At 37.9% G+C, this 13047-nt stretch overlaps 1 protein-coding gene across 1 annotated transcript in view; it reads left to right on the top strand.

The window, feature by feature from the left end:
* BBS9 (Bardet-Biedl syndrome 9) overlaps positions 1-13047 on the top strand; it is a 377930-nt gene that overhangs the window by 193442 nt on the left and 171441 nt on the right. Inside the window, exon 17 of the mRNA XM_081970652.1 lies at positions 1243-1465. Coding sequence (XP_081826778.1) covers positions 1243-1465 — 223 coding nt within the window. The remainder of the gene's footprint in view (positions 1-1242; positions 1466-13047) is intronic.

Raw genomic sequence — 13047 nt, 5'->3', positions numbered from 1 at the left:
TAAGGAGGGGTGGAAATGTTAGATTGGTTAACCTGCTAACGTAAAAAGTACAACACACAAATGATTGTAGCATTACCCGAAGCATGAACATAAATATTCTGGAAAGGGCTATTACTCTAATATCCTTCCAATGTTTTTGAAAGTAAAATGTCCAACTTTTCTGGATTAGCCAAGATAGGTTTTCGTACAATTACATAAAATAAATTTTAAAATATATTATAATATATAATAATACCAAATATATAGTCTACAGAATACATTTCTGTTTTAAAGATTGAAGCTCTATAAGGAGTTTTGGGGGACCAGGAATTAACAAGGATTGAAATGAAAGACCATATTATGTTGGAACATTGGCTTCAACTTTTTTTGCACAAAGAAAATAAATCTACTAAACTATTTATGAAAATTAGTTTTAGCCAATACTTGACATGGTAAATTGTTTCACAGAGATAAAGACAAACTTCAAACAATGTAATGTGAAGAAACGTAAATCAGAATTCATATATTTTTAGATTGTATTGCTTTTAGGATTCTTGGATCCATATATTGTAGGAAGAGATATGCCTCATATTCGAGGAAGTAAAGAATTTGTGCTCTAAAATAGTTTGACAGTTACAGAATTTCATTTTGAAGACAGGAGAAAAAATTAGACAGGTAAAATATATTTTAACATTTGTTAATATAATAGAGTTATATATTATGTGTGAATCAAATGTACTCTTATTTATGTCAAATAATTCCCACAAAAAGAATGAAAAAACCAATTTACCATGAAAAACTGTAAAACCAGTATTATTAAACCAAATTGATTTGAATTGAATACTTTATTTGACAAAGTGTAATTAGACACAGCATGTAAAAATGCAAGTAAAAAAATAGGGACCACCTTCGGTTACAGCTTCTGTGCGCCTTCGGCATTTAGTCATGCCAGCCACATGACCATGGAGACATCTTCAGACAGTTCTTTGGCTCTGAAACAGAGATGAGCACCACCCCTAGAGTCGGGAACGACTAGCTCATTATGTGCAAGGGGAACATTTACCCTTAATTAGACACACAAGGAATTTTAAATGTGTTAAAGTAATTGAATTTGAATATCTAAGGGTTCTGTGTATGTATTTCTTTCTTTCTTTCTTTTTTTATTTTTCCAATTTTAATTTTGTTCTTTTATCCAGCGCAAGAAACCAAATTCATTGTGTAAATCATATCTAATTTATAAATATTTTTCTGATTCTTTTTCAGGGTTGGGAAGAAAGTGTGGATGCTTCTATCTCTCATTTGTTAAAAACATGTCTGTCCAAAAGTTCTAAAGACCATGCTCTTATACTTTTTAATCAATTATGCATCCCCAAGGATACTAATAGATTGAAGAAGCACATAACTTTACTCTTCGATAGACTGGCAAAAGGTGGTCGTATGTCTCTAAACACAGACCTAGACTGTCACCAACCTGTGCTTTTGTCAGGTAAGTTGTTTGACATACATTTATGTGCACCCAGTTTAGAAAAAAGGAATGTAGCTTTAGTGAGAGTGTTTAAATTTCTTGCTAAAATGGTTATAGTGAAAGAAAAGGAAAGACTTGTTTCTCCTTTAGAAATTCCAAATAAATATGAATAAATATGCTAGTGGAATTTTGATGTCAAATATTTTTAGAATGGCATGTATTTCTGTAACATTTAACATGATCCATTATGTTTTCTTTCTAACCAATAAAAAGTGGATTTGAGAATAAAATCATTTTGAACTACCATTTGTCTAAATGTGATAAATAACTGCCATATTTACAAAATAAAAATAGACTAATACAGAGATTAATGTATCCCAGATGATCATTTCAAGCTGCCTTTAAGGTAACCAGTAAGTTCAGCTGAAAGTCACACAGATACATAATTCTACTTTAACTACTTGTGAAAGAAAGTCATTTAAATTGCTTTTGCCTGAATGGTGCAAATATGGGGATATCCATGAGATTCTTCTTTCCTTTGCTGCAACGTTAATTTTTATATTTAATGTGTGGATATATTTAATAAGTCAAAGGGAAAGAGGTGTTTCAGATCTTTATGTATACCTTTGGTAGAGTTTCACAAAAACAAGATGTCCAGATCAACTCTTCTGAAGATAAATTGTCAAGCTCTGGTTTGTTGATCCCATAACAATTTTTTGATATTATGGTTCTGAACTATTCTGTCACAAATATTGATTGTATGTTACAGGTTTTGTCTTAATTTATCTCATTTTTCTTTATCAAACACATTAAAAAATACTCCTGTGAAAACAACTGTGCCAAGCCAATTAAAATATTAAATCAGTATTATGTTTAGTACTGTTCAATATATATATGATAGCATTGAACAGAATATTCAAATTTGTCTAAATTAAAAGAGACTTCCGGTTTGGTGTCATGGCAGTACAGTTGAGGGGAAGCTGGGCTCGGCTTTCCGTGATTGATTTCATCCTGCCAGAGGTCCCCAAGGGGGTCAGAGTTCCCCATAGAGATGGAAATCCTGTAGATCACATTTGATCGAGGGAAACTGCTAAACTGTCAGGAGAAAGGGCTAGTTGCACTTGTGCAACTTGCTTGAAGCTATTGACAACCGGGGAGATAAAATCTCTGAAAGAGAGATTATTAACATCATGCTCTGAAGCTGGGTAAGACTATTTTTTCTCTATCCCTTTGAAGAATACTTCCTGGAATGGATAAAATCCCAAAAGAAAGGGAAGCCCCTCAAGATGTGACTGGAGGAAGGAGAAAATACATGCCCCCCCCCCTTCACCAGAGGAAAAGAAGCTGCAGTCAAACAAACGAGGGACCCGAAAGGGAAATTAAAATAGAAAACCAGAGCAAACTTATAAGGGAAAAAAATCTATATGGCAAACATTGAAAACTTTTATTAAAGTTTTATTAAAACTTTGGAGAGCAAAGACTACTCAAAATAATTAATCAAAGAACACTAAACTCTATTTGTGCTATGAACTCCTGAAGAATTAATTGAGGGATAGCGACACCTTGTGTAAAGAGGAGAAAATTGTTGAAATGTCCTATATGTAAACAAAAGATGTGGCTCTAATGCCGTGATGATGAACCTATGGCAGACCAGTCGCCTCAGTCCAGCTCCACTACATATGCACATGCATGTGTGCCTCCTGAGCCAGCTGGACCTCTGCTGAGGGCCAGGGCAGGAGATGCATGAGCATGGGAGGGAGGGTGCTTGCATTGCACAATGAACTCAGGTGGGCTGGATGTTAGTGTGAACGGCCTAGCCCCGCAGTGCTTTCTCACTCAATTGGAGGCTTCCTTCAGCCTTCAAACAGTTGAAGGGTGGTTTTGTTTGGTTTTTTGCTTCCAGGTTGGTGCAGAAGGCTTTCTAGGCCCAAAACCGGGGAAAAAAACCTGCGCTTTCCACGCCTCATTTTGTGCCTGGAAAGCCTCCTGCACCAACCTGGAAGTAAAACCCCATGCAAATGCTTGAAGGCTGAAGGAAGCCTCCAACTGAGCGAGGAAGCACTGCGGGGCCTGCCAATTCACATTTACATCCAGCCCACCAGAGTTTGCTGCACCAGGACAGGAATGAGACCCTGTTCTGTGGAGCCCGCTGCTACTTTTTGTACAGTTGTATGAGGTTTAATTCGTTTTTAAGGGTATGGGATATTCGTCTTTTGTATTCGTTTTAATGACACACCTGTACACCGCCCCGAGTCCCTTCGGGGAGAGGGGGCAGTCTAGAAATATTGAAAATAAATAAATAAAATAAATACTTGGGTGAGAAGGGCAATGATGAAGGCAAGGAGAAGAATGGCTAGGCTTTGTGCCAGCCAACAGGGAGCAAGTCCGTCAGGGCTGACTGGTTGGGAAGGGGCAATCATAGTACTTAGGTGGCTGCCTCTGCCAGCAGCTTCCATACCCTGACTGAAGCTGGAATTCACTGTGTTGGGGGAGAAATGAATGGCCCTGCTTGAATGGGGAGAACGAGGAGGAAAACTGTTGCTCTGTTGGCTCTGACTAAAGCAGGAGTCATGCCCTCGTTCGCTCACATACACACACGTACACAGTTTGGAGAGCCCTTCTCCTCTGTCTCACTGCAGATGGCACTTCAGTGCCTGGCTGGAAGGGCACTCAGGTAAGCCAGTGTGGAGCATTGGGGGGCAGCTCTGCACCCCCTCCCTTGCTTCATACTCAGTCCCCCCCCCACCTTGCTGCTCAGGTGTCGCCCACAATATTGCCAGCTGTTTGGGTGCACTGGCTGAAGTACAGATAGCTCTCTCTGACACACACATACATACTTCTCTTACTCTCACTGTCTCTGTCTTGCCCCATTTGCATGTAATCATGCTCCATGAGACAAAGGAGCCTCATTAAGTGGTTAAGTGGAAAGTAGTTGGGGGGAGGGGAGGAGCAGGAGACTGGCAGGCAAACACTTTTCACGCCAAGAATGAAAGTTTCTGGGTCCCTGACTCTGCAAAAGAGAATGGGTGCCTGAATCAGCACATTATTATAGTACCCAGGAGCGTCCATTCTCGGCACGAAAAGCATTTCCCAGCCAACTCTCCTCTCCCTTCTTTAAAGGCAAAGAAGCAGAGAAACAAGGCAGGAAACAGATGTTTGCAAGGTAAGTGATTCCTTGTTGCAGGAAGGGAGGGAGAACCAGGAGGTATCTTAGTGGGTTGGGGAGACCTTGAGGTCTGTTCTATCAGTACCTTCACCCACCAGGGCCTTTCCATCCTGAGATACCTCATGGGCATATTGGTATTCTTGAATTGTGAGCTGTTAGGAAAGTATCCCCTCCTTGTGTATTGCAAACAGCTATTTCCAGTGGGGAAAACAGGACAAAGCAAGTGAGGAAAAATAGTTTCCTTTGCTATATTTCCAGTCTGAATTAGACCATGGCAGGGCTCCTGCAGACGAGTTCTTTTAAGGATCATTATGTATTAATAGAAGAGCAACTAATTTAGCTCTGTTCTTAAATACTAAAGTTGTTGCACATAAAAAACAGAGGAGCTCTAATCAACAATCAGAGCCATCACTTTGACAGTTTTGTTGAACTGTAGTCCCCCTGAAATGCAAGCATGGAATAAATTGAGCCTGGTTTGTTCTCAATCTTTTAAGTGGCCAAAAACTACTAGCAAAAGTGCCATTTGATCACAAGGCAAGAAATGTTTCCCCTTTTGCATTTGAGCCTCCAAGAAGGGATAGGAAAGACAAATAAAAAGAAGGAAAGAGGGGAAGAAAGAATGAAGAGGAAAGAAAAAGAAGAGAAGGAAGGAGATTATAATGAGAGAGAGGGAGGGCGTGAGGTAAATCCTGCCTTAGCACCTGATCACCAGCAGCCCTGCTGCCTTTTACCATCCCCTTGCCCCTCTTCCTGACCTCTCCTGGTGGTCTTCCATCCTATCACTGAGGATGTTGGTTACAAAGCCAGATCTCGTAAGGAGAGGGAGTTGGCCTCCTTCTGACATACTTTGCCCTCTTGCACACACCATGGGCAACTAAGAAGAGCAAGCACAGCAGCAGTGGGAGCTGGACATGCCAAGCATGGTCACGCCCCCTAACCCCCTGAAGTCAGTGACAATGGGGCCCTCATTAAAATTGAGTTTGACACTCCTAGACTGACAGATGACCTGAGTGCTGCATATGTTGCTCTCACTTACAAAGTATGAGCCAAGGTTAAAAAGATTATCAGTGTGCATACAACAGCAAAAGTCGCCTTAATCAAAAGCATGCCAAATGCAAATGTTTACCTTTCAATAAAAAGGTGTTTGTATCATTAAAAGCACTGTTGTGTTTTTTTTTCCAGAAATAAGATGCTAATCATGTCTGAGTTGTTTTTCTAAACTAAAACCTCATTATTCAGGTTAAATTGCCGTGTTGGCACTCCAAGATTAATACGTGGGTTTTGGGTTGCAGTTTGGGCATTCGGTCTCTAAAAGGTTTGCCATCACTGCTCTAATGCCTGGGCATAAATAACTGCTGGTGACCTTGAAGCAAGAGTCTATCATCTGAATAGGACACAGCTGGCAAATAAAGAGAACAAGGCAGTGCACTGTTTATTATTTGATGGGATTTATTGTTTTGATTAGTTAAAGCTGATAGGCTATTGTGGATTACTAACATTGATTGACTTTAATTTATTTTGGACTAGACAAACTGGTTATATAAATCTCAGAGTTTGGATTAGAAATATTGGTTGAACTGGAACTTTGACTGGACCTTATTTTGGTTTGATGGACTCAAATACTGGATTATTGGAAACTCTTAGATTATAGAACCTATAGATAAAAGAAAGAGTATAAATTGTATAGTTAAAAGTTGTAAGATTTAAGATGTAATTTAAATTGCTTTTTGATAAGTTGTCTATATTAGACAATGTTAATATATTATTAGCTATTAGCTGAAGAACTGAACATTTGCTGTGGGCAATAAAAACGAGTGGCTTAAATTTCACTAAAATTGGTAAAAAGACTTTCTCCTCAGCACCTTCCTCTGAGGCTCCTAGTCCTGTGCACCAAAGTTTGATAGATTCAAGAAATATCTAATAATTTTCAAAAAGAAATGCAGACAATGCTGCAGATGATTCAGGAAGCAATTGGTTAAAAAAAAGATGTACGAAAGAATAACGATGAGATAAAAGTGAGATAAAAAATAATCAACACAAGATGAAAGAAAATATACAAGGTAAACAAACAGGTCCTTAACATATATTACCGGATAGAAAATTTTCAACAAAGGGTTACAAAGAATGAACAAAGAATTCAGAAAATGGGAGATAAAACAGAAGAAATGGGGGGGGGGGGAATGGAAGAAATGAAAGAAGAAAACCAAAGATTGACAAAGGCAAACAAAAATCTGGAAGATGCAGTAGCAACTTTAGAAATGGAGAAAGCTTCATACATAATAAGGTTCCAGAATATACCTGAAGATAAGGAGGAAGATTTAATGGAAGTGATTATGAACCTGCTAGTGGATGCTTTGCAAATTGACAGTTAATGGAGGAGATTAACCAATTTTACAGGCTAAACTCAAGTTATACAACAAGACACAAAGTACCTAGAGAGGTCCATGTTAGATTTGTCACGAGACCAATAAGGGATGAAATATTGAGGAAAGAACCACTACAATATAGAAAAAAGGAAATAAGAGTGTTGAAACAGATCCCTAAAAGATAAGAGATCTAAGAAGACAATATCAATTTTTGACAACAAAGCTGAATGAAAAAGGAATAAATTTTAGATGGCTGGTTCCAGAGGGGATCCTAATTAACTGGAACTCTAGAAGATATATAGACTGGATTCTACCTTTACGGCAGCAGATTTCTTTAAGACATGCAAGCATTTTTGAAGGGAAAACACAAGGTGCACAAGAAGATAAGGGACCCAAAAGAAAACAGGAAGAAAAACCAACAGAAGATACAGTGATACAAAATGAAGAAGACAAAGAGAAAAAAACACTGAGCAAGATTAAAATGGATTAGATTAGATTAACAGAATTGGAAGGGATCTTGTAGGTCATCTAGTCCAACCCCCACCCAAGCAGACACTACAACATTTTTGACAGATGGCAGTCCAATCTCTTCTTGAAAGCTTCCAGTGATGAAGCTCCCACAACTTCTGAAGGCAAGCTGTTCCATTGGTTGATTGTATTCACTATCAGATTTTTTCTCCTTGTTTCTAGATTGAATCTCTCCTTTGACCAGTTTCCATCCATTATTCCTTGTCTGGCCTTCAGGTGCTTTGGAAAATAGCTTGATCCCTTCCTCTCTGGAGCAGCTTCTCTTCACTAGATTAGCCATACCCAGTTCCTCTAAGAAACTGTAAGAAGAAGAGGGACCAATGAAAGAACAAAGACAGAAAGAGAAATCCCAAGGAAACCAAACCCCAAATATAATTAAGCAAGATGGAGAAAAGAAATGGGATTCTTTCAATGAATATAAATGGATTAAATTTCCCTGCTAAACGAAGAAAAATATTTACACAATTACAAAAAGTGGACACAAAAATAATTTGTTTGCAAGAAACATACATAAAGAAACAACACTATAAATTTTTAGAATGCCCAAAAATTGGGAAATTATATTTTACATCATAGCAAAAAAAAAAAAAAGAGGAGTAGCCTTATATATTAAAGAATCATTGGATTCTAAACAGATATACTCAGATGTGGAAGCAAGAATTTTGATGATGGAAATAATTAATTGAAAAAAGATTTTGATAATAGCAATATACAGTATGCACCAAATAATAAGCAAGAAAATTTTTACCAAACATTACACAAGAAAAGTTTGGAACTGGAATTTTAATGCAGTTGTGGACGAAACACTAGACTATAAAAGCACTAAATTAGGGAAGAAAGGAAGAAAGAGACTACCTAAGCCTTTTTTTAAAAAATGATAGAGGACATTTGTATACAAGATATCTGGAGAGAAATACATTTGAAAAAGACCCAATACACATTTTATTCAAATAGACACAAGTCATGGTTTAGAATTGATATGATATGGATGTCCCAGGAACTAAGAATTTGGAGGTGGAAATAGAACTTAGTGTTTGGGTGGACCACAATCTAGTAAATTTGATTTGGAGAGGAGTAAAGAAGAACTTTAGGTGGACATTGAACCAAGCCTTATTAAGAGATAAAGAAACCACAGTACTTACTCTTTATAACTGAAGTTAACAGTTGCTTTTTTGCAGGATCCAATCTGGGTCGGTCACCAGAATCAGGTGGTTTAGTCTTCCGTGCTTTCAAACCATGCTGGAGCCCACCCTCAGAGAACTTCTTTTTACAATCACACATGCATACAGTACATACATACACCTCAGCTTCTACATTATGGTAGAGAGAAGTTATCTGGGATGGGAACTTGAATCTGAAAGCTTGAAAGAATAAACCTCTGATCCTGGGGACCTACCCAGATTGGATCCTGCAACATTATTCAATAATACGTATATATTTGCCTTTATTCATGAGTTGCCATAATGAATAGGATGGAGATAAGAAAAATATTTATTATGAATTAAAGAAGATGCCACTTCTATACCCGTTATATATTGTTTTTTTCTCAGCTATTTTTTGTTAGTTTTAATCTTACTATTTATATTTTTTATGTTTATATTGTAATTTTTATTTCATTGTAAGCCAACAAGTGTCTTCCACATTGCATCTCTTTTCTCATTAAGTGCTCATGCTATGATCCAAATGTATACTATTATAAAAATATACTTTGTGATTGAAAATAGTGCCTCTTCTGAGAATTTTGACTGGTAAATTGGGAGATAAATATTAAATATGTGCATTTTAAATGCAGCCATAAAGGTACTCTATAGCATTGTGCTATTTTGAAGTTTGCTCAATATTCACTTGCCATCATCTCTGTTATTAGATTAGTTTGGAGTTGATCAGCTGGAAAGGAGGACTATTGGCTTGTGTGAGGTTCTCTGCATTTCAAGATAGACTGATGAGGACAAAAACAGATTATAATAATAATAATAATAATTTGAATTTATTAGCCGCTCCCTTTCCAGACAGGACTCGGGGTGGCGTACAATGGAGCATATAGAACATAAAACATGAGTACAAACACATAAACATACATATATACAAAGACACACATGCACGGAGGAGGTAACAAATTACAACATTTAGACAGTTAAAAATCACCATTAAAATACCCCAATTGTAAGAAACCCAATGTACAATTAAAATTTAAAATTTAAAAAGACAGTCAGGAGGAGTAAGAAAAATTAGTTGAGCCAGGCCAGATAATTGAAAGAGGTGGGTCTTCAGCTGTACACGGAAGGAGCGGAGATCGGAAGTAATCCTGATGTCACGGGGGAGGTCATTCCACAGGGCTGGGCCCATCACAGAGAAGGCTCTGCTCCTGGGTGTCGCCCCCCGACACTGTTTGGCGGACGGCACCCGGAGAAGTCCCTCTCTGTGTGAGCGAATTGGTCGTAGGGATGTGTGGGGCAGGATGCGATCCTGCATGTAACTAGGTCCTGTGCCATGAAGTGCTTTAAAGATCATAATCAAAACCTTGAAACGCACTCGGTAGACCACAGGAAGCCAGTGCAGCTCGCGCAGGAGAGGTGTTACAGGGGAGTATCTAGTCCTCCCCATAATCACCCGCGCGGCCGCGTTCTGGACCAACTGTAGTCTCCGAGTGCATCTCAAGGGAAGCCCCATGTAGAGAGCATTAACTTTATACTCTATTGAAGGATTTGGAAAATGAAAAATATAGTAGTGTAAAAATCATATTCATATCGTATCACTACATAGTTTAGGAAGGAATATTATTTTTTACAAAGATATAAAAATAAATTGGTGTATAGACTGAAACATGTACAAGCATTGTGTATACATTTAGTCACAACATATTTACCTTTGGCTAAAAAAGGGATTAAAGGGGGGATAAAGGATAAAAAAGGGAAAGGAGTGGATTTTGCTCCATTAGTCATTGCTGAATATAGGGGATAGTGCCATTGAGCCAGCACTGTCTGAAGACATTTCCATGGTTATGTGGTCAGATGACATCACGGAGCATTGTTACCAGAAGCACCAAAGTACTTTCTATTTATCTTCTCATGTTTGTATGCTTTCAAACTGCTAGATTGGCAGGAGCTAGGCAATGATGGGAACTCACCCAGTCATGGTGCTCAAGTTTTGAACTTAGGCTGCTGGATTTCTGGCCAACAAACCCAGTGTCTTAATTGCTGAACCACTGCACTGCCTCAAGTATCCCATTTTAACGGATAATGGAAATAAAACTTTGATTGTGGTGCAATCTAGTTTGCACTAGTCCTAATTCACATAGTGATTTCTTGGTCTAGTGATAATCTGAATTTGAATCTTTAAGCATTGCAATTTATTAGTTTATTTTCCTAGTAGTGTAGGAAATAAGGAGAAGAAAACTGCATAAATTTGTGATGTATGCTTTAGCTGAAATGTATTGCAGTGGTGTCTTGTTGAACAAACAAATAGTTCACCTAATTCTTCGGGCATATACATTTATGTAGAAACATGTATTTTGATTTATCTGAATTTTATAGTGATTTTCTTTTCAATAAAATGTTTATTGAATTTACGTTTTATTATAGTTAGTATGACTATTAAGCAGTAGCTTTATACAATATGTTATTGTATTTAAATATATTCAGGTATTTCTCTGAAGCAAGGGTGCAGAATTTGGTTCATTTGTTTTGGTTCCCACATAAGCTTTGGAAAATACGTTGAAGTCCATATTCTAGAAAGGGATTGACCAGAGCCAATTTTGGGATAAAGTTTTTTGAGTTAATAGTAAATTATCTTTCTACCCGGAAGGCTCAGCATGCCACAAAACAGGTGCTAATATTTTTGATTTGTAAGCCCTGTTTTTCTATCCTGCTCTATTTATTTTTGTTATGGTTTCTTGTGCCATGACTTTTGCAATATGGCACTCCAAATTGAAAGCTGTTTTATGAGCATATAATATAGAAACTAATTTATAATTTTGTCATAGATTATATGAAATAAGGATGGTGGAATTTATATTCCTTGAAATTATCTGCTCATTAGCAATCTTTCTGAGAGTCATTAAGGCAACTTGAAGTTTAATTTATGCCCTCAGGGACACAGGACCTTATTCTAACTGCTTAAAGGATTGTATTTTAAACAGATGATTGGAGATAGCTGAGTCTTGACTCACAGAACCTAAAGATGTTTTGGCAGCCCCAGCCAACTGCTTCCAAAGATAACGCTCCTGTCACCATCCCCAGCCCTCTGTCACCTTGGATTTGGACACTCAAGAGCTGATGCAAATTGGATCCACCAAACAATCCCTGAGAGCAGAATGGCAAAGGCTCAGACAACTGTCGCTGTGTTTCTATTGTGAAGAGCTTAGCCACATGGCCAATAATTGCCCTACTAAACCTCCCAGGAGAGATAATAGACAACTCAGCACTGCTCACTGCTTGGACAACAAGCAAGAGGATCGAGAAATGCCCTCCCTCCACAAGCTTATGAGGCCGGGGGATCCAAGCATTGAATGTAGCTTAATTACCTTTACTCTCAAAGTACATTAATAAAATTTGATTCTACTGTGACACTTCCCATTGGTCAGGAAAACACCATCCTGGTTTTGATAAATTCTGAGTCAACCTCTGACTTCATAAGCCTAGCCACAGTTCAGAAACTTAAGGTACCTACAGTTCCTATAAAATCTCTGTTGCCAGGGATAACTATTTTAAATTTTTTAAAAGCAGGCTCCATGCCACAGTGCGTTTGAAGTTAGTAATATATCAGCATTCTGAAGAGTTTACCTTTTTCATAGAAGATCACATAGATCTTCCAATAGTGCTGGGAACCACTTAATTACAATACTACAACCCCACTATAGAGTGGAAAAACTGGTCTATTGAGTTTAAAAATCCTGAATGCCTTTTTTGTTGTGATTGGTCCCACAAAACCCACCATCATCCCTACCTTAATTGTTCACAGAGAGATTCCCAAACTGCCAAGTAAATATGAAAACTCTCCTGATGTGTTCAGGGAGAAGGAAGCCTCGGCTCTCCCTTCACACAGAGACTGTGATTGTACCATAAATCTGGTCCCTGGTGCCAAAATTCCCACCAAGAGGCAATATCAAATGTCTACTATAGAATTAGAAACTTTAAAACAATATTTGGACTATAATTTGAAAAAGAGATCCATAAAACCCTCCCACTCCTGCCTCATTTCCCACTTTCTTTGTACCCAAGAAGCAAGAACCTAGTGAGAACTGATGATGGTGAGAAATTCCTACTGAGAATGGTCTATGATTACAAGGGTTTATATATAGTCATAGTTAGAGACCATTATCCACTGCCATTAATTCCAGACCCATTAGATAGACTACAGAAAGCAAGCATTTTTACAAGACTAGACCTTCGTAATTGTTACAATCTTATTTGAATATAAGAAGGGCATGAATATTTAACCACCTTTAACACCAACTGTGGGAAATTTGAAGACACAATGCTGCCTTTTGGTCTGTGCAACACTGCAGCCATATTTCTAAATTCATCAACCAATTTTTCCAAGAT

The sequence above is a fragment of the Natrix helvetica genome (assembly GCF_964273705.1).
Source record: "Natrix helvetica genome assembly, chromosome: Z".
NCBI classification, from domain to species: Eukaryota; Metazoa; Chordata; class Lepidosauria; order Squamata; family Natricidae; genus Natrix; species Natrix helvetica.
Note: the sequence above shows the minus strand (reverse complement) of the source record. Positions and strands in the feature narration are given on the sequence as shown.